Source organism: Bombus bifarius, unplaced genomic scaffold, assembly GCF_011952205.1.
Source record: "Bombus bifarius isolate JDL3187 unplaced genomic scaffold, Bbif_JDL3187 scf7180000007978, whole genome shotgun sequence".
NCBI classification, from domain to species: Eukaryota; Metazoa; Arthropoda; class Insecta; order Hymenoptera; family Apidae; genus Bombus; species Bombus bifarius.
The window spans coordinates 887,970-913,286 of record NW_022884363.1 but is presented as its reverse complement, the minus strand read 5'-3'; the positions used below and the strand labels follow the sequence as shown (position 1 = coordinate 913,286).

General features: G+C 44.2%; 1 protein-coding gene across 3 annotated transcripts in view; it reads left to right on the top strand.

The window, feature by feature from the left end:
- The window catches only part of LOC117204388 (chorion transcription factor Cf2), a 69,532-nt gene extending 44,560 nt beyond the window's left edge, over nucleotides 1-24,972 (top strand). The window contains exon 2 of one of the 3 annotated variants that reach the window (XR_004487076.1): nucleotides 18,444-18,577. Coding sequence is in view for 1 of the 3 variants with exons in the window: in XM_033441732.1 (XP_033297623.1) it covers nucleotides 18,444-20,093 (1,650 nt within the window). In the remaining 2 variants the exon portion in view is untranslated. Of the gene's footprint in view, nucleotides 1-18,443 lie in introns of all 3 variants that reach the window. The other 2 variants (XR_004487077.1, XM_033441732.1) reach the window with 2 other exon arrangements.
- The last annotated feature ends 345 nt before the right edge of the window (nucleotides 24,973-25,317 follow it).

Genomic DNA, 25,317 nt, shown 5'->3' with positions numbered 1-25,317 from the left:
GAAAGAAGAAATTCTATCAGGAAGCGTAACCGTCGAAGGTGACGAAAAAACGATGATTCGACGTTCCATCGCGGTTGGACTCGTGCTCGAACGGAGGAATGCGACAATAACAATGTTGCGGAAATGCGTGCGTATCGAATGCGTGTCTTTGTTGTTTCGGTTATCATACGCACGCGTGCGTACACGATTGCGTTACCAGAAATTCCTTCCGTTACAAGCACGTTGGTATTCACGACACGTGTATAATAATCGTAGGATTCCTTGAGTGTGCCTCGAAGAAAAAGAGAATCGAGACCGCGATTACCGTTCTTATCGAACATGCTGATTAGCGACACGAAGGTTGATTAAATCCATATTTATTAGAGAACGAAGTCCTGATTATCGAGCGAAACGATCAGCGACGATGGGTGTGTCCTCCTCGAAGGGAAAATAGAAGCGAGATGAGGAGATGAGGGAGAAGGGTTTGAAAAATAACCGTTCGATCCGTATTGGGAGCGTTACAGTTGAATTCCACGGACTGGGAAAACGAGCAATTTCGTAGTCGTGGTTATTTAGTTTCTATTCCGGGTATGGTTTCGTTCTCGATACAGTGTTCTTTTTTTAGATAGGCAGAGGGGGAAAAGGAACGGACGAAGTCCGAAGCCGATTAAAAGGATCAGATCGTTGGTTCCGTCGCGTTAATTAATCGGCCCCGTTCACAACCGCCTCTAATTGGAAATTTCCATTTTCCGTCTCGGCTGTGCACTTGACTCTGCGCTCCTCGCCTCGCGTCCAACATCGATGCGGTTGCCGATCGAATCGAGTCGCTGAATTACGCGGAAAGGCGTTTTCTTGCTAACTTTTGTGCGTCGGCTGACCTTGAATCGGTTTACAAACGACTTTGATCGCAACGATTCCGCGTGTATGCATTCCGACAATTCGCGTGCGTGCGAAACTTAAAACACGGAAACGACCAAGGTCAAAAAAGAAACAGCCGAAGAGAAAGAAAAAGACGAAAGAGATATAAGCAGGTCTAATCTAATCAATCTTAATGACACGTCCCTTCTACGACCGTCGTGAATTCTTCGGCCTCTCGAGAAACTCTCGAAACTACCGAGTCCATATTCTCGACAGCAATTGCAGTCATGGAGACCGCAGAACGTGGCAACCAACACGGTCGAAAATTAATAGTTAATTCAGCCACAAACGAACTCCCAGCTTTTAACGTTGCCCCGCAGCCGCGAAAGATAGATCTGGCGCGCGGCACGCGACGTTCATTAAGCCTTCCAAGGCCGGCTGACGAGGTGGGTCTTTTTTACTGGAAGGCACGGTGCCCCGTGCGATATTACGTCCCCTCTCGTTCCCGACCGCTGTTCACCGCCGTCTCGTCGGGGGTGGTTACTTTACGTGCTGGCTAATTTGCACCGGCCACTCATCATCCTCTGCCGGCTTATTACTCGGCTCCTTCTCCCATTCTCGTTCTATCTCCGTACTTATCTTTCTCTAACTTTACTTACCATGTTCTCATCTTATCCGTCCCGTTTCTTCTTCTTTTTCTTCTTCTTTCCTTTATTCGGTCGCATATAGATGTTTTCTCTATTTTCGTAGCGAATATTTTCTTCTTAAAGACGGCCACCGATGACTATAATCGGCAGTGATATTTACGAAGAACGAGGTAAATGCGAGACGTTGATAGGAAGTTATTCAAATCTGCGAGGACCATTGTTTCGTCGGGTAGTTTAGATCGTAAGGAATGAGCGTGTGCGTGGCGCAATAATAAAAATCTCGATAATTACGCGTAATAGAGTTAAATTTGTCCTTCGTGTAAAAAAAAATCGAATTAAATCGCGTTTCTCGATTATTCAATCTTGACACTTTCTTGAACTCGTTTATGCATCTCGACTCGTTTATCTGCATGTGAACTTGTACTTTTATACGAATTGTTTGCTCCATCAGTTCAAATAAATGAAGAAATGAAGTATATTTTGGTTCAATGCACGCTGCAAACCGTTCAAATTCAGATAGTAGGTTAAATTTCTTTAAATATTCTATTTAATATATCTGAAAGTTTTCAACTGAAAGTTTTAAATCGCCATTTCTAGTAAATAGTTTCTCACGATTAATCATTCGGTTCGTTAATTCCTGCAGACGGTTTATACAAATTTCTGCCTGTTATATAAGACATTTTGAAACTTCATTAGCAAGTATGACATTACGCACGATATCATCAGGTATCCGACTAATTATAAACAAAGTTCCACTTCTTTCTTTCTTCGTATCCGTGAGAACATCGTCATCCATTTGCGATTACGCGGCACATGCCAATAAGTCGTCGCTACGATGCTGCTGGAGCTTACTAGCTGTAACTATTAACTACGTCCTGTAGACTAATCGCGACGAATAGTGGACGGAAAATTTCACCGGCGCGGGGCGATACTAAATAACGCGTAATGGGCTTGTAAACGCGGCAGCCCCGCGCCGCGATGGATATTAAATGAGCGGGATTAGACGAGACCGAGAGGCCGCTGCAACGCGAGCAATTAAGCTTCGAGGGAACTGGATTCGTATCGTGGTGTACACGTATAGCAGTTCCCCCCTTTTGGTCGAACGTGACGGGTATAATTTTGATTAACCGGCTCGGTTAAACGAGCCGGTGCGCGCACGGTGTGTCGCGGCTGTTTGTTCTCGCCTCTCCGCCGATAACAAATAGCCACGTATTTACGTAACCCGCATCGCGACACAGATTATACGACAGTCTTCCATTTGTAACCTCCATGCTAATCACAAACGACTACCTGTTACTCTGACATTAAACGAAAATTTCATGCGTGACTGTACTCGTGAAGTATGAAGAGGAAAGAAGCGAAGTCGCGTGTATTTCGAATCGGATCTTTTATCGTATTGGCCGAGGCAACTCGGTTCGATCTTGCCATTTTCTCGATCCTGTCCTCTTCAACCGCGTTACCGCACGTGTTCGAAAGAAAGCGATTGATCGTAACGAATTTGGCTCGTCTCGATCCCACCTGCGTTTATTTATGTATATATATGATATACCGTATATATAGTTACTACTTTGATATAGTAGAATCTGTACAGTATATTTAATTATTATAATTCAGTAGCGTATTTCAGTTCTGGGCGTTGCTTTGCTGTTTGTTTTATTAGTTTTTATATCGCACCTCCTCGATATTTCGTATAATTTTGCCATAGGATCGGGTGATTTTCTCGTTTTTGATATTTTGCACTTGCTACACCTTAAATACACGACATTTCCTCCTTCTTTCGTTGTCATATTAATAACGACATCTCATATCGATGTACAAGTTTGATAATTCTGTAAGAAATTTAAGACTCAGCATGTCAGATAATTCAAGACGCTTTGCCTTTTACTGTACGCTATAATGAAATTCGTAGTGTATAGATATCGGCTTGGTTTTCGCTTATTAATTAACCAGATGCTGCTAAATATATTAAATCTCGTATTATTTAGTACCAGTAATTCCGTATAATCGATACAAAAATTTCTTGTTACGAAAACGAGATGTATAGAATCTGATGAAGAAACGCTTCGTTGAAAGATGAGTCGTTCCCTAAGGTGAAAGTGGTTACAACTGAACTTTTAGAAATTTTAATACCAAGACACGTTTCATCGATCCTTATCTTACGCAATCTCGTCGTTACATATTTCGCGTTGTTGATCGATTCGTCGAATAAGCAACGCAAATACTTTTTGTAGCCACTGTATGTATAAGAGCGCGAGAAACCTATAAATCTGCGCCTTAATCGGCGGCCGGTATCCACGCGGCTCGTAATTCATCCGCGTGGAGAGAAGCGCGCGATTCGTCTGACCGAGGGGGACAGGCCGGCGACGCGGCTCGTTTCGCGAATCATAGCGGGGCGATTATTTTCGCGAGTGAAAATGCCATTGCTCAGCTTGGCTAGATGGCTCGGCTCGTTAAGTGCGGGGGCTGACATCAAAGAAGGGCCACGGCCGGCTAAAGTGCTAAAAGCTGTGGTCGGTTGGCCGTGCTGTGTTGGCCGCGTTCTATACTCGGCCAACTTCTCCGGGGCTACCGATACACACCGGTGTGGACTGCTTTACGCGATGGCGTGCAAACTGCCTGCAGTCCGCTGCCGAGGGAAACAAGGAAACAGAGAGGGCGAGGGCGAGGGCGAGGATTTGCATACGGGAGATCGCCGCGCGGTTCGCATATGAGGGGAATGTTTACGATATCCGCATAATGAGGGCGTGGGTGTTTCTATTAAGGCGCACAGCCAGGCCCTGCATGGATAAGCGTTGCCCTATCCGAGCCATGGATCTCCCTGTTACTCTCTTCCTCCCTCTGCTTTCAGCTTTGCATGGCTGTTACCTACCTTGCTTTTGTCGGTCGCTTTTTCTTCTCTCTTTTTTTTTTCTTGCTTTTTACGGCCGTTTTTATTTGGTTTTATTCGTTCCTAGCCGTTCTTTCCTGTCTTCTCTTTCTGATTAATTGACACAGGAAAGACGTGTGGTTGTTTTTCTCGAATCTACTTCGATCGTTTATAAACGTCGAGTATCGCCTACTTGTTTTGAGTTTCTCGAGTCTCGTTCGGACTGATTATATACGTATATATGTAACTTGAAATTGTACGTTTTATCCACTTGAAATATCGTTTCCGATTTCAAGCGAAACTAAGGTTTTTTCAACTGTTCCTCGATTTGGAAACAGAGGAAGAACAATTGACAAGTACCGTAATTTTTATTCTAGTTTCCGGTTTGTTGCAACATTTTCGGTATTTATTTCTAGGTAATTAAAGTCAAACAGCTTCGACTTGGTCGATCGGATTGGTACGAACACGAGGCCGAAGCGAAGTTACTGGAACCGAAAGCCCGAACGAATTCTCCAAGAAAAGTGTGCAGAACGCAAGCGACGTTTGTCAATAGCGCCGCAAAGTCGCTATCTCGAGCGTGGTAAAATCATGCATGACGTTTAAACGACTAATTAGTCGAAAGTGAAAATTATCGTGGCACTAAAAGCGGTCGTAACTCAAAATCAAAGTCACATAAAACACGCGTAGCACGATTTTCTCCATCCATTATTCCAATCTACCATCGAACAAAGTTCCAGAGGGACATGTAGATGTATAGCTATGGAGTAACGCGCGTTCAACGGCCACGTAGCAACACCTGAACTCTACATTAACCTGATCAAATACATCGAAACATATTTAAACCGGTGCGCTTCCGTCCCATAGATTACATTTCACCTTTTCCGCCGTTTCTCTCCCTCGCGGCTGTTATTATTCTAATTTACGAGGAATGGTTTCTGTCTTGCGCGACTGATCACGGATACGTCGCGGATAAGTTATTAGCCTAATGTTACGCTGGAATTAACTTAAATCAGTCATTTATCGGTAACGGTTCGGGGAAATTGCAGGAAGACAGCGAATAACGAAACGCGAGAAAGGGAGATAGAATGGCTGGATAATAAATGAACGTTGTCTAACGGTATAGTAACTAAATAGTTAACCACACCGCGTTACTTTTCCTTACCTTTTTCTTCATCGTTATTAACGATTTTTGTACCGCGTTCCTGAGTACTTTCTCGCGTTTCTTGCGCCGATCCACAGTTTTCCGTGCTTCGACAGTTCGTGCCAAAGAAAGAAACGATCGTCGAAAGAATCCACGTCAGTTGTACAGTATACGGCGATTCTTAGAGGTAAACGGAGGTACACGAAAGAAACTACGAAGTATGTATCTTGTTCAGAGAAGATGTTGCGTGCAAAAGCGTGGTCCGGCGACAAACTTTGCAGACGTGTCTCGAGGAATTGCCCACGCTTCGGCCAGCCTCGAATTAACCCGCAATTACGCGATAACGTTTCTCGCCAGATTCTTTCGATGCATGGCGTGACACGTAATTCTTCGTTTAAAAGTATTCGGATGGATAGTTGCATATGATAACTAATTTGGATTATTAAGGGGAGGATCAGTCGTACATGTATAGCGAAATACGATAAAAAAGCTAATAATCCAGCTAGCAGGATCGATTAGAGAAATACAATCGATTAAATTCTTACTCTAATATCGAATGTATGAATTTCTTTCTCTGGCATGAAACAACGAAAATCGATTCACATCTTGCAAAGAAAAATTGTTTTTATGCTAATCTACTATCTCTCGTGCGATTTTATAAATGATGCACACGTTGATAAATATACAAATTTAGTATTTAATATAGAAATTTATGGCATACAAACTTTCAATTCAAGCGGTAATTACAAACCGGTAGTAATTATATTTTTCGTGTTATATATTAATTTAAACCATCGCGTTTACGATGAAAACTTGCATCAATCTCTGACATTCCAGTTCTTCGCGAAGATCATTCAACAGAAAAACTTCGGAGTTAAACTTCATTTCTCTGCATCGTTGAACGCTTTATGAATACTTTATGGACACTTCCTTCTCAACGAAGTCGAACATCGAACGTCGATACAGGTTTTTTACTTCACGACCGTGTAGACATGTTACGCCGAGCTTATTTCACTTTTTAGTTATCATCGTCGACGTAGCTGCAGGCTGTACGGCCGCTTTCCTCGGTCCATTCCCTCCCGTCCATCAAGATTTTAACTAGCTTTCTCTTGATTTTTCTCGATTTTCCTCTGGTTTTCTGGTACTGGCATGCAGCAGAAGCTAAGGTCGTCGTTACAAGCGTTACGGTGTGCATCCGTATCCCGCGAATCTGCAGTTCTGCTGCACTGCGGTGCCATACTTCTTCCAATGCGGCTCGAAGACACCTTTGCGCAACAAATCCTCCGCATTCTGGCAACCACTTTCAAACGTCCCATGAAAAATGATTAGTTTACGAAGAGATTTTTTACTGGCTGAAGTTGGTTCGTTGCACTACGATGATATTTGTGGAAAATTTTACAGTGTGTAAGGGAACTCGCCAAGTCTTATTTTGTCAGTTTATCGTATACTTTATACTTTATACATTACCTACTTATTAGTTTGCTATGGACACTTTAGTACATTATATATGCGTGCTAGTGTTAATCAGGAATTTCAATTTTTTAAAAGGGACACTCGATCAAATACAACTATTACCACATTAATACATTACCCATACGCAGAAACAATATCACGATATGTAACAAAATTACACTTACGTAATTTGTAGGTATAGACGTGTAAATTAAAATACATAATTAAAATAAAATAAATAGGAAGAATATGCAAAATTTTGATATAATGTAGAGAATTGTGACCATTCCTACGACATCCCTTGTTACTTTTTTTTACTTCCATCACAAACTTAAGTCGAGGAACCAAATTTTCTTCCAAGAGTAGTTATTGATTCGCAACGTTTCAATCTCGTACCAGAACTCCACTCAAAGCATAAAAAATCTTCTCATTTGTTGAAACGAAAAATTGGTCACAAAGATGCGTGGCTCTTAACAGACGTAAAGAAATATCTTCGTAAAAATGTTTCGCTGCAACTAGAGATAATACTGCCAGGATACCTGTCGAATCTCATATTTTACCAGTGGTAGCCGCGTTACGGAATATTATACACGAGAAATGTTTCATCGAATATAACCCCGTGCAAAAATATCTTACTCATCGTATGAGAGCTTTTCCCTTGTCTGCGAATCGCGACGCAGGATTTTCCAACGATCTCGATAAAATACGAAGTTTTCGCGTGGAGTGACGGGCTTCAGGAATTTCCATCGCGAACCGGTGGGACGGAGACAGAAGAGCAAGGGTTTCGCGTTCCAGTTATTACAGCCGGCGTTATCTGCACGCGGAGAAGATTTTACGAGCGTGGTCGCATTATCAAACGTCGTTGCTCGAAGTAAACGCTTGCAAACGACGCTGCTTGTTACGCGGTCAATGTTATTAGTTCGTGGAATGCCTCTAGCTTGGCGTGACGCAAAGAATCGAGAGCAAATAGGCAACCAGGAGCAAATGTTAAACGAACCAGCTATTTGTTTGCGACCAGCGAACCACGCTGGCCCCGCGCTCGGTTAACAAAGGAGATGCTTCTTCTAACATCTATTTTCCTTTCGTTAATTTCCATTCCTTGATGTTTCTGTTAATTTTCGATCGTTACAAATGTACAGAGCGATACATTGTTCTTGGAAGCCTCGAGTTAATTATTTTAATTCAATACTGTTAAACGTTGCAATCGTAGGTTCGTTATTTTGTTAGATTTATGTGGTTGAAAGTGAAGGAGAGACGTATGTTAAATAATGATGACAGACAATGGTAGATTATCTTTTTACGGGATTGTTTCTTATGTCACGCATTAACATCGACGAAGTGTTTAAAATGCTAAGACACGTTCGTGGCCTGGATACATCACTCGCGGCCGTTTTTGGACTCCTCGGAAACTAAAAGCTTGTGAGCAACAGCCTTCGAAGATACACGTCTTCGCTGAAAGTGAACGATCATTGAAAACACATCACGTTCATCAAACAACGATAGAATTCATTGAATAAACTGAATTTCGAGTAATTGGGAAGCCTATCCGCGAGATTCTCGATGAAATAACGACAAAGAGCAAGGAGGAATCAAAAGCACAATACGTTGTTACTAGGACGAGAAGTATCTACGCGAGAAAGAACGATAAATCAAAAGTAACAAGAGGGAAATTTGCACGAGGTCGTCGCATCGTAGGAGAACTTCCATCTCTCACCAATACAATTCCCATGGAGAACAGAGAATATGATCCGGAGAATCCGAGGGCTTGAACATTCCAAGGCTTCGCTGAAGCCTGAAGACCTGAAATCCACCCGCATGAAACGTTCTCGCAGCCGGTACAGGTGAATCGTTGGCTGTTCGAAGGACGCGAGGTCTCTCAGCTGCTGCTTCTCGCCGGCTCCTTTTTAGATTCTCCGGTCGAGTGGCGGATCGCTAATGATCGTTCGCTGGTTTCACGGCTGCCCGTGCGAGAAGTCGGACGTCGAAGTCGGCGACGCGGAGACGCGAGGAGGGTTGGAAAGGTGCGAAGCGTAAAAAATTGACGGGAAAATCGCGGGAGAGTTTAATTACCAAAGAGAGAGAGAGAGAGATGGAGGGAGAGGAGAGCGTAGTTAGCAGCGTGGCGCGCTGCGGATGTCAATCCCAGTTCGTAACGACCGTCGAAGGGATTCCACCGAGTTCGATAACGATCGCTTTGGAGAGTAGCGCGCGGGTTTTCAAATGGCGGCGCCGCATGGCTGACGTTCGCGCGTCTTCCATCTTCGTACGATGGTTCGCTCTAATGGCAGGGAGCGCCGGTTAAATAATTACGTGGCGGTTCAGCGTGTCGGTATTTAAATAAGAACGCGTTTACGCAGGCTCGTCTATCTTGCCGATGGCGGCGAACGAAATGACGCGTTAAATATTAACGCGCGAAGGATCGGTGCACGCGCACAAGCCAGCGGTTACTCGAAGAGGTTAAGGGGAAGAAAACGAGCAGCGGAAATGGAGATAAGTTAATAACAGTCGGGATCGGGTAAATGGATCGATTTAGAAGGGGCCCGAACGCTATACCGGGAAACGCGAACAGCTTTCGAGAGATTACAGGAAAATTATTTCGTGTAATGCGTTCGAATGGGCCCGAGTTTGTTTTAATAGAATTAGAAACTGCGCGGCGTAGTCGTTTATTATAAAGATCGGTATTTTTTCCTTTTCAAATTAGATGGACGAGTTTTCGTTTTGCCGATGTTTTATCGTCTGCTCTTAAGCAGAGCGCGAGTTAAACAAGCTATAAAAGAGAGTCGTAAAAGACGGCAAAAAGTCCAGGTTCTTTTATAATATTTTTAAACCAGCGCGAAAGAAAGCGAAGCGCGCGAGGAAAGTGAACTGTTCGAAGAGGAGCAAGTATCGTAAACATTGTTCTTTGATATTGGTCGTTTCTCGTGGTTGGTTTTAGAAAAGAAAGTTCTCGTATTGTTTGGAACACACGCTTCTATATGCCGCTTCCTCTTCTAAACGCATCGATTTCAACGTGATACCGCGAACGATGTGGTTCGATCGATGGTCGATAAAAATACCCCTCGACTTTAATAGCTAACGTGCAACGATTAGTATAATCTTAAATTACTTCAGTTCGTAGCAATTAAAATCAACCGATTTTACAGAAATCTAACTTAAAATATCGTAATCGCCGCTTAATCCAAAGAGTTGCAAGTTAAAAATCTTCGATTCCTTTCATCCTCTTTCTTCGTCGATAATTCCGCTCCATTCGCGAGGAATATTTGTGGTTATCGCTAACTTGCAACTTCAAAATGCTCCATATACAACCGGTTTTCATAGAAATTCAACTTCGTACGTGAATCGTCGCGAATCTGAAGGGTAACAAGAAGACGAAGAGAAGAGCGACGAGAAGTTGTCGCGTCACTAAAGGGAGCAGAGGAGAATTGACGTCTTATTAAGCGACGGATAACGTCGGCTAGTCATTTGGAGCGTCAACAGGCAGAGGCGAAGGGCATCGCCCGTTATCATCGAGTCGTCCCGATGCTCGAGTGATTCAGCGAATTCCCAGCGTCCCTTTAGAACGGCACCGGTCAACCGATTACACGCCAATCGGATCGATGGATCGCGCTAACTAGATCGCAAGAGGAGGTCGGTGCTATATCGACTTGTAATCGTGGCTACCGCGACAATAGAGGATCGAATTCATAGATGAATCGTTGGAAATCATATTGTTGCAGCTCGTTTTTATAAGAAAAAATATTGAAATGTAAATTATCGAGACATCTCAGTGTATTATATTTTTGCGTGTGCTCGTCACGCAGCTTTCACTTGGACAACATTTAATCGAACGTACAAATTTTTCTTGACCAACCTCTTAAATTCTTTCGATATCTCAATTAAACGAATCGTCGATGCAGTGCCTGATACGATATATGGAAACGTTCTAACGATACGTACGTATGTGTAATTTGCATTCAAAGATCCTCAGTTTGGAGAATCGAAGGTGAAATTTGGTAAATCCAAGTCGTAATTCGTAACGAATATTTCATCGTAATTCATCGCGAACATCAACGCAGTGATCTGTTTCTACTTCGATAAATCTAAGATATAAAAGTAAGATTTGTAAAGTATCAACTTCGAACAAAGCCATCTATCCATTATCTTCAAGTCGTACGCAGCGAAAGAGTTAAACGAGGCAGAACTCGAGATCGAGCGCTTCGATAATCGCTGTTACCCCATCGAGTCGATCGTCGCTACAGGGCGAATAAATTAATTTCGCTATCCGCGAGATCAAAGCGCGGGCATGAGGATAATTAATAACCTTACCGCGGCGTGACGACGTGTCGCGCGCATAAAATCGAAGCAGAACTCATCGAGCGACTTAGAGACACCATCCTCTTGCGCTCACGCAGACCGCAACCGGTGCAGTGCGTGGATTTTCTGGATCAAGTCGTTGATCGTCGTGGAAGTCGTCGTTCCGGTGTCGGAGAAAAAGGACCAGAGACAGGTTTTCGTGGAAAAGAAGCCTCGTGTTCTCGCGGCCTCGCTTGGGGATATATCGTTCGCGAAAAGAGGCACTGGAGAAGAGCGCGTACTTGGCGATCTACGAGCCTTATAAAATGCTTACAACCATTCCCGGGTGACGTTAAGTATGATAGTCGGTTTTTGCATCTCCCGGGAACGGCGACGAGCCGGACGTTATTTATTGGCCGATGGTAGTCGCGATTAAAAAGCAAGCAAAGTACTTGTCGCGAGCTCGCGACAGAGTTTTCGAGTCCTTAACGATCGAAACGCGTTATAGTACGGGAAAAGAAGGAGAGAACGCTTCTTGGATGCAACCCTTTTGTGCCGATCAAATGTCCTGGCGTCTTATAGGAGGCGTACAGGAAGGTAGGAAAACTGGGAGGTAGATCGAGACTGAATCCGCGAATGTGTTAGTGCCGTGCGTGTACGATGTACGTACGGAGGGAGAGGAGATAGGTTCGTCGTATAGCTCCTTAAATCAACCCTAGTTGGCCTGTCAACCGAGCGGCGCGCGTTCCCTTTCGCGGCGCACAAATTACCACGCGTTTAATTACCGTCCGATATACGAAGGGGGGCTATTAATCACCACGCCGATAACCCGTAATTTTCCAGCAACGATAAAATCTGTCGCACGACACCGAGTTTCGCGTACGCCGCGACCAACAGCAGCAGCGTATTCGTGACGAGGTATATCTTGCTCTTTCTCTTTGCCCTTTCCCTGTCCACGGGGAAAGAGGATGATCCGCTGTGGAAAGGGAAAAGGAAGGGAAAAAGGAAGAGCGAGCAGGAGGCAGAGGAGGTGGTATAAAAGAGGAGAAAACGCGCGCGGAATACGATCAAAGAGCGATCCTGTTGCTTCCATATAGATTTTTCTCCCTTCCGCGTGTGCTGCACTTTCTCTTCGCGGCGTCCGTGGGCGTATTCGCGGCGGAAAATAGAGCAGCGGAACTCCCCTTTGACGTCTCGGAGGACGAACAGCTGAAGTCGGACGATCGATAGCCTGGAAACGAGAGCGAGATTGAACGTGGTGCAGCGCGACTTAACTGGCTGCCAGTTCCATGACTTTTAACGTTGCTCTTTTTCTCTGTTTTACTTTGATTCGCTGAATTCCCATTGATCGTGAGCAATGGTTGTGAACGTTGATCGCGAAGAAACACAAAATCCGACGATGGGTTTCTCTACCCGTGGCCTATGTAGATACGAACGATTGGCTTCTCTTCGGTAGCCCGTCTGGTTTTTTGGTAGCAGTTTGCCGGAGTCCCACCGCCACCGAACCCAGCTTGCCTGCCCTAAGGCCACTCTTTCCTTCCGAAGGAGGAACGGTGGATGGACGATCGTAGGGATGGATTCGAACTGTTCTCGTTTACGTTCTTCGATCAAACGCAGAGCCCTAGAGACTCTAACCTAGCGACTGCGGAATAACGAAGCAGATGTCTGTGGTTATTCTTACGTTTGTCGAATAAAATGATTCTTATACGATACGAATAAAATAGCATTTGCGAGGGAACGAATTTATCGACTTATTACGTATGACTTGTACATCGTGCGGTGAGTTTCGGTGAAGGTAATTAAGAATGGAAGGGAAAGTTACAGCTGTTTCCAGCTAATTTGACGATGTACGACAACAGGTTGTATAGGAAGGGTTCCCTTTGCGGTGTGGGAGAAACGTGTCTCGATGCGGGCGCCGGAACAAGTTTCTTTGATTTTCGTTTTGCTTGACGAGGTGTCTCGTCGTCTTGTTCGAACCGCTCGACCAGCTGAGTAAAAGGTTGCCTATAAAATTCCCTCTTCGATGAATATAATTGTCCTTGGTGTTTTAACCTTAACCCAACGATATACAAATACCTCGTTCGATTCTATAATTTAATAAAGATATATTCAAAGTTCAGTTTATACAATATGAAAGTTGATTTGAAACTTTCATCTCGGACCGATGTATATAGAAATTATTTTTGATAGTTTGACATTATCTGTCTGGTGACATGTTGACATTTTGCTATTATAACGAAGAACCACTTAATTATTAAAGACCATCGTAAGACCAGGAAATCACGATTATATAAACCGCGAATATATAAATATTTAATTGCAGAAATAGGAAAGAAAAATTCATATATCCATTTTATATAATCGTGTGCTTGAATTGATTCGCAAGCTGTTCGTATCCATCGTCGGAACAGCGGAGCACCCGGTATATGGACAGATCGAGCGGGAGAGAAAGATCAAGCGCTACACCCACGCCCATGTCTCAACCTGTTCTGTTTCTCCCGTCGAGCCGCGGTTACAGGTGCCTCCCTGAGGGCATTCCTGCTGGAATTCTTCACCCATGATCTTCTCCCGGGCCTCCTGCAAATTCTCGTGACGCAGTTGCGTCGCGGCTTACCGACTTCGCTTCAAATCGTCCCCAAACATTCCTCCTCCTCTTCCTCCTTCTTCTTCCTATCCGATATTTACCTTCTCCCTTGCCTTAATATTCTCTGTATTCGCTTCTATTTAGAGATCCATTACACGCTGTATTCTCTTTAGAGATACATTGTCAAAGACACCGGAGGTGCGTCGAATGCGCCACTCGAAGGAATCTAACTAGCCGATTAAGTTTCTCCTCTCTCTAACGTAACACGCGGTGATCGCGTTGCGTAATCGGTGACGCAAAGCGACGCCCGTGGTGATTTCTTCGAACACCGACGCGTGTCCAGTCGAATCAGCCTCAAAACGAAATTGGCCGACCATTAAGTTATTCTAAATGCCCTTCGACGATGTGGTACCGGAGAGGCAGGATACTGCGAGAGAGAAAGGAAGCGCGTGGACGTGTGGCGCGAGCAGACCTCTCGAGTTTCACGAAACTCTCTGTCGTTTCGTGCGTCGATCTCTGCCGAGTAGGCTTCGCGAGCGTGGAATATAATCGTTGGACGCGGAGCAGGACCCTTCGGTGTCCCGTGATGGGCAGAGTCGAAAGAAACGCAGACGAGGAAAGGAATAAGAAGAAAAACGAAGAAGCAGCAAGCAGGAGGAAATAGGAAGAAATAGAAGACGAAGAAACGGAAAGGGGAAGAGTGGATGGCAGCCACGCACGCCCACACCTCCTCGTCGGGGACCTGTTCTCGGCTTTTACGTTCTGACATCTTTTCACTCCGTTTACGAGTCCCCTTTACGTTTTACGACCGATCATCGGGGCCCTTTCTCTCAGCGAGATTCTACCGACCGTACTCGGCCGAAGCGAAGGGAAAAAGGAGGATCCAGGGAAACAACAAGACGATCATCACGGTAGGAAGAACAGGCACGCCGAAGACCGCCGTGAGACTCGTTATCCGCCGTCGATCTTTCGATGCCCGATACCGAATATCGCGGATATCTTCCTGTGAAATGGAAAATGGAAGTGCATCGATGCTCGATTCTCTGTATAAAGGGAGATCGCGTCGATAGGGATTACGGCGTGCATCGGCCAGCGCGTATATCTGACCGATGAACTTGAGTGGTCGGATGCCAAAGATAAAAGTATATTACGCTACAATGTAGTCTTATGGAGCAAGGTTGTTTGTATGTTATTAATAGGACGGGTGTGATTCATCTTCTTAAACTGCAGTTTACGATTGTATTACAAGCAGACTGTTTGTGATATACCGATGTAAGATGATTTAGTCGAGACGATTCCTTTTAGGAATTAGAGGTTGATCGTGTTTGTTTAATTCGTTCGTTCGATACTTCCGCTAAATTCGTGCTTTTCTTTCGACAAATTTTAACGAGAATAGTAGTCGGAGGAAGAAAGGCCGACTCTTTTCGAACAGCGTTTAAGGGATACTTTAAAGAACAATTAAATTAGAAAATACTTTTAAACGTTACAGCTACCGATCTCTAATATTCCTATTCTATATAAAAGCAGTCGGTCAATATTATTTTTAGAACTTCTTACCGCTTGCAACTACTTCTCATAAATAATCTACTAGCTAATTTGCCGCGAATGATATATTACCACGAATACATCATACCCAAATAACTATATGACTAAAGCGATCATACGGAACCCAATAAATATATACAAATTACATTTTAATCAATCGCAAGAACTAAAAATCCGAAACCGGTAATTTCGACAGATTTGATAATTCCGGTCTTAACGAACCGCGTCTGCACCCACATACCTTCGTTGAAATTCTGTACCAAACTTCCAACCTCAATTTTCACACTCGAATTAATCTCACGATCTCACGAACGTCACCCATTCGTCACTCAATCCTTCTACCGGAAAGAAATTCAAGAAGCCTCGCGGAGGCGTAAAGTTGAAGGCCATTCGGCCTCACCGCGTGTCGCAAGCGTTGGCCGTCGAGTATTTCTGCGTAATTGAAGCGGGCATTGCCGCAAGTTTCCGCGGAGTTGATTTTCCGCGCGCTTAATACTCTGCGAGGCATTCGCACGCCTTCGCCATGAAAGGATTCGTGCCGCGGCGAGAGGAGCACGCGTGGTTCAAATCGAATTGAAAGAGCTGCGCGGTAACTGCGCGCGTGTACGCGCTGGAATGTGATAGGCTGGAATCGCTGGAAAGTCTTCGCCGGGACATCTGTGTCGCGGCCTCGCCTTCCGGGAACGCGAATTTCTATTCCACCGATGCGACTAATTGCGCTGGAAAATCGTCATTCCCGTCGTCTTCTTCGCGCTACCAACGTCAAACGCGTCGGTTTCACGCGCCGATGCATGCTTCAGGTTACGCGAGTCGTAAAAGGGCGGCACGTTTCATCCGCGTTAGTCGCCGGGTATATATTTTACGAATAATCGCCGCAATAAATCGAGATTGGAAATTTCAACGATTCACGTTCCCTGTTTAATTTATTGGAGGTAATTTAGATAATCGACGCGGCTCGAGCCGTTTCAGTTTATGGAAAGAATGGTAAAGAGGGAGGTTACTTACGACCTATAGAGTTACGAGTTTTCTCTAGTTTTTCACCGGAATCTTGTTGTACGTAGGTTGCTGTATCGTTCGGGTATCGATGCGACATGCAACGAATGGAAGATACAAAATATGCGGAGGAATCATTTCTTTTATTACAATACTTGATCGCTTATGCGGTATTTCTTGTCGATCGAAATCCAATGTCTAAATATTAGCTTTACGAGAATGACGATCCAGTGAGGCGAAAAACCTCTTTGACGTAGCTTCTGTGCGTGTTTCAAAGTTATTTACTCTGCAGATAACGGTATAGGCTTAAAAAGACTTTGTGAATGGTCCTTTACAGTCGTTAAGAGGAGATTAGCGCATATGAAAGTAACTATTTTGACGAATAACGTAGTTTCTCTTTTCTGTGATAGAAAAAACGACAGAGATGACAAATGACAGTGTATTGTACGTAAACTTATCTTTCTCATTGTTCGTTAATTTCATAGCTAGACTTTCCGAGAACCTAATTTCGTAGAATAGCCGATAAACATCCTGGATATCACGATCACAATGATTTCGTGGTGATCAATTATTTCGCCATAGGCGGGTTGCAGTGGACGCGCGGCAGGCGATATTACAAGTTTTATGGCGTCCCTGGACGGGTCCCCTGTAACTTCTCTCCAGTCAGAAACGGAAAGTCGCCTACACCGAAAAACGGGGGGTTCAGCTCGATTCGTCGTTTGTACACGTTGATTCATGCGCTCGCAGCGTCTGTCTCTCTCGCGCGCCATTTAAATTTCAAATAGTCCGCTGGATACACCTCTCGACTTGCACGTGGTTTTATGACAAAGTGCCGTTGTCGCATCGAACAAGACGAGTCCTCTGGTCCGTGCATGGTTCCATTAAAATAAACACACCGCAGAAGGAACTGTAAGCGGCGTGGGAACTTTCGCTTACTCGTCGGAATCACATTCATCTTTAATTATCTTCCATTCGTCGGAACGAAATTTTAATATTTTTGAAGACGTGAATTTTTATATATCGAATCCACGTATGAGACATAATTTCTATTATTTGAACCGATAGTTATACAACCTATACGAAGTCTAGGTTTTGCACCATTGAATTATTAAATTATTATCAGGAAAGTTAGAAATGAATAAAAACAAATAAATCTGGTTACCTGACTCGACATAAGATTGTAAAATTGTAAAAATCCAAGCCCATAACCTATAATCTGCAACTTATAAATCGACTAATATTATTTGTTGCTAAGTTATCGTGTAAGAGGGTCTAATTACACGAATTCTTATCCTTCGACAAGTTTCGATCGACTTAGCCAACTACGCTTGAACGATCTGGCGATCGACGAGTTCCCCTTTCAACGGTGTCTTCCAATTTTAATGAATATGCGAAAAGTCGTTCGAGGCGAGAAATCGAACGTCATCGTTCACAGCGACACGTGCGGCGTAACGTCTATTCGATCGCGCAGCCACGCTCGATTCGTGCCATCGATGCCATCTCGGTAAGCGAAATCGATCGATCGCGCGATCGTCTCACCTTTTATTTAATGGCTACACGAAGCTCAATGACGGGCGGTCAACCTGTACCGTGTCGGCGGAAAAAAAGCGCGGACGCATTAATCGTGATTTATTGCGACCGCGACGCGAGTTTTCGCGAACGGTGGACGTCGCGTTCTGTTTTTCGTTACATAGGTCGATATCGACCTGTTGGCCGATCGAAAGCTCAACTGTCCTGCTGTTCCCTTGTCGCGTCCCTGGTTCGTCGCATCCATTCGGTAAGCAAGAAACTACAGGCGTAAAAGGCGAAGTTGCTCTCCGTCTTGTCCGAGACTCTGGACTAATGACGCGGATCCTTTGAACGCGCGTAATGGCGAATCGTCGGGCGGATAACCGCGAGATAAGGTCGCGTAAGCGTAGCGCGTGCATGCCGGAGATCCGCGTTCGCGTCCGGCACTAAAAGGATGATTCACGAAATTACGCGGTGTCGAGAGCGATCTCATAAGCAATCGGAAATGAGCGCGCCGCGGAGGCTGTAATTTAACAATATCCGAGATTACAGGGAAGGAAAAGAGAAGTAAGAGTGGCGTGGTTTTCGTTGTTTCAGGACGAGGTGGGAGGCAGTACGGTGGTAGCCGAGGGTGTAGTAGGCGGCATAAAGGGCCCAGGCGGCGGGTGCCGCGCATCCTCGATGACGATGGCCGAGAGCGCCGTGGAGGACGCTGCAGCCGCGCCCCCGGGTCCGGCCAAGCCGCCACCGCCCTCCTGTACCAACAATAACACCCTAGCGGCGACTGCGAACCGGAACCATCGGAACCTCCGCAGAAGGAAACGACTCGACCAGGTCTTGGACATTCTGCAACATCGGAGTTCGCCATCGGAGGGTGAAGTATTGAAGTTCGAGGGAAGCGTACCAGCGTCCGAAGAGGAAGAGGACGTGTTCGGTTCGCCCAGGTCGTCCTCGAGATCAGCCACGGATCCACCGTCCGGAATCAGTTTGCTACCCCTGAGGCTGAAGAGCGAGGAGCCCGTGACGTCTACCGAGGAGGAGTCGAACGCGAACGAAACCAACAGCACCGACCAACAACAGCAGAATCATCATCCTCATCATCCGCACTATCACTCGCATCATCATCGTCACCGGCACAGGCATCATCACAGAAACAGCAACGCCAATCACCTGTACGATCAGCTTCACCCGCCTCATCAGAGATCCCCGGTGCCCAAATATGCGGGATGCACCTGCGTTCAGTGTTCCCAATCGACCACCCCTCCGATGGTGCTACCCTCGCCGACATCCCCGTTGACTCCTCTCACACCGCTCACTCCGTTAACTCCGCTCACTCTGCCGCCGTTGACGCCGGGATCCCTATCGTCGTACAGTTTCGAGCACTACATGCACACCAAGTACCTGCCGGATATCTTCAGAGGACGCAGTCATTCGGACTCGGACCTGGTGCCAGGATGGGACCAGAAGCCTCCGCTCTCGACCTCGTCCGTCTTCTTCAACCATCCGTTGAGGAGCGGTTTCTTGGAGAGCGATACGACCAGTCCTCAAGAGTCGCCGTTGGATCTTTCGATGAAGAGTCTAATGGCGTCGGCCGCGGCGGCAGTTTCCGGTAGACCGCCGGCCCTCCAGTTACTCCCACCGGGGATCGTGTCGAGGGGCTCGGTGAGCGTTCCAGTAGTAAAAGGCGACGTGGCGTCGCCGACGACGAAGGAGAGCGTCGCCGTGAGGTACAACCTCGAGGTATCTCCCGTGGTGGAGGAGATGCCGCCCGGAGCGGACGTGGCGTACGTTTGCCCGGTCTGCGGGCAAATGTTCAGCTTGCACGATCGTCTCGCCAAACACATGGCCTCGAGGCATCGCAGACAGGGTCCTCAGGACGCGTCAGCGAAGGCGTACCTCTGCGACGTATGCAAGAGGAGTTTTGCCAGGTCGGACATGCTCACCAGACACATGAGACTGCACACGGGCGTCAAACCGTACACGTGCAAGGTTTGCGGCCAGGTATTCAGCAGGTCGGATCACCTGAGTACCCATCAGAGAACGCACACAGGCGAGAAACCATACAAGTGTCCGCAGTGCGCGTACGCCGCCTGTCGCAGAGACATGATCACCAGGCACTTGAGGACCCACGCCAGATTTCCCGACGTTCAGACGCCTAAGAGCGAACCTGGCCTTCTTGCTGGCGAAGATAGCCCCACGTTTGCGCAGGAGCTAGCCTCCCCTTCGGCAACGATCAAGGCCGAATGACGACGGCCAGGTGGATGACCGCCGCGTTTCTCGCCCGTGACTCCAAACGGATTTCGAGAAGGTGAGCTTCGATCAGCTTCGACGAACGGTTTCGGCGCCGAAGTTGCGAGGTCTCGACAGAGACGATGACAAGACACGAGGATCGCAGAGGACAACGACGGAAGGCAAGATCGATTCGTCTGGGTGGAATTGGCTCAACGATTCACCAGACCCTACGATTCGGTTAGAATTAAGGAAATTTTTCGTTATTTTGTCGTTTTCGTAAAATTTGTCGTTATCGTATAACGAAATACATAGCGTTATCGGTCTTGAAATTTTACGCGTTTTTTAACAGTATTATATGATATTCGTCTTCCCCGTTGTTTCTCCTAGAAACTCGTGCGACGTTCATCTTCCGAAGTCCTTTATTGTTCATCGAAAACTTGGCTGTTCGGAGATCATTTCGAAAATGACTGTCATCTCGCGTGAAATATTCGTTTTGTATCTGGAAATTTAACAAACTGTCAAATGATTCTTCTATTCGCGTAAAATAGATCGATTCTTTTCGACATTGCAAACTTTTTTATTTATTTCCTATTTTCTGTTGATCCGCGAGAGTATCGTTCATCGTCGGAATTTCTCCGAACAACCGATCACTGTTAAACGATGGTTAGTCTCTCTCAGACGACATTTTTGCGCATGAAACGGAAACGATTTGAAAGCATTCCCGCGGGAATTGCACGCGCAATTCACGCATATCCGCGCTCCGAAGGTTCGAAATTCGAAACATGACGGTATGTTCAAGAAACTTCGGTATGTTCGAGATACTCGCGATCTTTTCGCGATGTCAATCTTCCATCGAAGTGTATCGTTGTTTCGCGAGAAAGGAGACGAAAAGAGGAGAAACTTGTGCCAAATTTTCACGGTCGATCCGTTGTTAAGCCTCGTTCACATGGTTACATATCGGTCGAGTTGAGTACGTTGAAAAAAAGATCGTTGGTGATGTTCGTTATCTTTATAGTAAAGGTAAACTTGTCTCTTTCTGAATCTGATACCATAATCATTTCATGCTCGTTTCCCTTTTGGTTCGACTATAAATTAATTATTTAAACTCTCGGTTATTTTAAACTATTTTTTCATAAAATGGTTTTAAAATAAAACTAAATGGCTTGTAACGATTCTTTCAGAAGTACGACACACGTGAAAATAGATTCGACGCTTCGAGGAAAGCTGGTGAAAGTAATATTTATTCGTCAACAACGATCTTTCCGAAACTCAAACGTTGTTACTCAAAAACGAAATCCTCAATTGAGACTATCGTTTGGTTGTTGAGAAAACAACACTGTTAGTTATTATAACGACTATTAAAACAGGAGAGAGAGAGAGAGTGTGTGTGTGTGTGTGTGAGTGTGCGCATGTTGCTTTATTGGGTATTGTGAACTTCCTGTCGACAGCGTCGTGTTATATATTTATCGAAAATTCGTTTGTTACTCGCGAAAGCAGCGTGAAAAGGGAAGGCAGTCGAGCACTTTTGAAGGCTGCCTTTCGAGAAGATTTCAGTCTCGAGAAGAGAGAAGGGACGCAGATGGAACCGCGAGACGCGACGATTTTTCTTCGTGTGCGAAGGAAAACGAAGGAAACGAAATAAAAACTAAAAGAAAGAGAACGAACGTAACCGTACCTGCAGAAAGAAAGAAACTTAAAGCATAATAAAAGCGTTTAGATGTAACGTTAATTAGTGGGTAACGTTAATATTATTATTGCGTTTTATTATTATTATTTTTATTATTATTATTATTATTATTATTATTATTATTATGGATATTAATATTAATATTAATATTATTATTATTATTATTATTATTAACATCATTCTCATATTGTAAACTGTTCGGAGTGAGAATGTTGCGAAAAGCGTGCGTAAGAAAGAGAGGAAGTTATTTTTTTATACGAAGAAATTTTGCGAAAGGGTCGCGAGAGAGGTAAAGGAAAAGGAACACCGAGCGCGGGCTACGTGTTATCTAACTGTAAATTCATTTAGTATCGAAATTTGCAAAAATTCAAGATCGAACTTAAAGGGTATATTCTCCTGTTTAAGGGAAGGACTAGTCCACTGTCGGAGTTCTCTTCCAAAGTGGCGCTCTCTCGCGAAGCAGGTGGACGAAACGCCTTCGACCATTTCGCGTTTCCGGTCCACGGTGACCAATTCATTAACTAGTGTATTTCGTCGAAGCGCGGTCTGAATTCGACCGTTCGGGATTTTGCGGCGCGGACGATTCCTCGAAAAAAATACTCACTGGTTCGACTGGCGGATCGCGTTCTCGCGATCGCGAGAAAGATGACAAACGTGTACTCGACTATCGAACACTTTGTCGACAGACGCTTTAAGTGAAAGCTTGTTACAATTTCAGAAAATAGAAAAATTCTATTAAAATTGAAAAGAAATACGCGGCAATCGGAATTAATTAGAATTAAAATCGCAAAGCGAGTCATAATTAATCTTGTCGCGAATATCAAATGTGATAGAGATGTGTCGAAAAAGCGTCGACGACACAGTGTCTTCGCGTATGACGTTTCATCGGAGACTACACGCGGTGTCAGCTATATACTTCAACCTTGCTCAACCTCGACCGTTTCGCCTTTTTCCTTGCCATAACTCGGCCGCTGTCCAGTGTGTCTCCCGTTCGTGACCACGGTAAAACGGGCAGTGACGAATATCGCGAGTCACGCCCTGTGTAAACACGCACGATGCTCATCCGTATTAACACACGCGACCACACATGATATTGCATATACACGCTCATAGACACAGAGACAGAATACAATATTGTACATCCATAGACGCGTTGTTCAGGAAATACACGGTGGTAAGGTGCGCGTAGTTGAAAGACGCGCGCACGCGCAGGTACGTATAGCTGTATTTTTGTATACCGATGTTTTTTCTAATTAGTCTACCGTTTTAAGCGTTTCGAGAAGGAACGGAACGTGTAATTAGCCGTTAAGGGGAAACTGTCGCTCTCTGCTTGCCATTTTAACTTGCCTCTGTCGATCGGACGATTACTCGGAAGGCGGCTTGTCGGAGTGACAAGAGAAGGATACACGAGGGAGAGACCTCGAGGCGGAAGGTTTCGTTTGATGGGCCTCGACGTTTTCTTCGCGGAGATTGTTCGTATTTCGAAACATTGAAATTACGTTTTGTAAATTCAGAAACTTATATTTTCATATCGTGAGAAATTGTGCAGTTTGTTTTTGTTATTTTTTATTTTCTACTTTTCTTTTTTTAATGATATTTTTGTCCTTTTTTTGCATAATTACTTTCTTTCCTTTTCTTTTTTTTTCGATATGAAATCACAAGGATAAATTTGGATGACATAAATTGGAACGAAATGGTTGTCCGATCTATTAAATTTTCGTTGTATCGAAACTTCCGATTCGATATCTGACCTTCGCGCGATTCAGCCTTAAACCTGAGAGAATCTCTCGCGCAACGAGCCCTTTTTCGCTTGATGAGACATATGTAGATTGAAACGAAACGATATAGAAGGGACATAATTGTATAGTAAAAGAAAGACAAAAGAATAAGAAAGATGCGACACGCTCGTCGTGTCTGCAGGCAATTAAGCGATCGCCGTGCCAGACAACCTGTTCTTGTAATTATTAACACTCATTTAGCCATTCGTATGATTATAATTATTTCTATTATTATTATTATTATTATTAATTATTATTATTATATTATTATTATTATTATTAATTATTATTAATTATTATGCCTAGTTACGTTGTTAAGTGATTAATCATGTTTAATGCTTCTATTATTTATTTTGTTATCCTATTCGCAAATCAAGCTTCCTATTTTTCGTCCTATTCTTACATTCTTCCTACCCTTTTTCCCTTGTTTCTCGTTTCATCGAAAAATCCTGTCCGATTCTCGTTCTTTTCAAGGTGAAGAAGAGCGCTCGGTTTCAATTACAAACATCCGTCGCATTTATAAGTTCGTATTCCGGCTTCTTCTCCGCCCTTCCGCGTCATTTCCTCTTCTGCACATTCTGCGCAAAAGAAGTAAATGGCAAGGAACGACGAGAACGGTCCTTCCCGCGATGATTTTTACGGTTCCGTGACATTCTGTTTACGTTTTGTATAACGACGAACAAGAGATTGGACAAAAGCAAAAGGAACAAAAATAGAATAAAAATAAAGCGCTCACAAGGGTTTCTGTAAATTATTGCCGACGACGATTGTGTATGTTAATTTATAAATTATGTTGTGTTTACGAATCGTGCCAGAATGGAAAAAAAATATAATTTTTCAACGAACTGCCACGCGCGTTTTCATTCAGTCCATCACGAATCATTCCAATGTATTCCCCGATTTTTCCTTCTTTATTTTCATCTTCGTTTTTCTTCACTTAGGTCTTTCCATTCGATTCTTTTTTTTATTTATTTTCCTTTTATTCGTGGGTTTATTTAATCCGAAAATTATCACGAAAACGGTGCCGTGCCTTCATCGTTGTAGCGTTTGGAAAGAGATTGGGGTGTCGACGAGCCTCGTCGAATCATAGAATACATATCATCTTTTAAGGCTGAAGATACACGGTAAGAACGTACGTAGAAAATGAAATATTTTTTCATGGTCGGTGAAATAATACAGGAAAAACTTAGCAACTGTATCTGTCTATCGCTTGCGTACGATCGGTGTCGCGCAAAACGAATCGACGATTGCATGTCTTCACGGCCTTTTTTAAAGGAAAGGGCTCGAACGGATTTTGCGATGTTCCCTTTGTACCCGTTTCTACGATCACGAGTCGATAATCCTTGTATCTGTACATCGAACAACAAACTGAATCTGTATGTTGCTGCACTCTTACGATGAAAATATATATACACGTTAATTGTTTCTACATTGACTGTGATTTATCAACGAACTTCACCAAACTTCATTAGCTTTCACGAGTTGCTGTGAATACGCGCGTAAGTAAAACTTGTTATTAATTCATTTCACATCATAACTATATCAGTGCAATTGTAAAACTAAACGTCATTGGAAAATCGTAATATTGTATCGGTATAATTACCGGACTAAAATTGTTCAACAAACCAATCATATTTCGAAAAATAAAAATCTTTCTATTTATAAAAAAAAAAAGATACAAATTCCAAATAATTACATACCTATCGTTAATAAATCAATCGCACGATTTTCTCAAAATAACGCCAGTAGATGTAGTTAAAAAAGAAAAGAAACA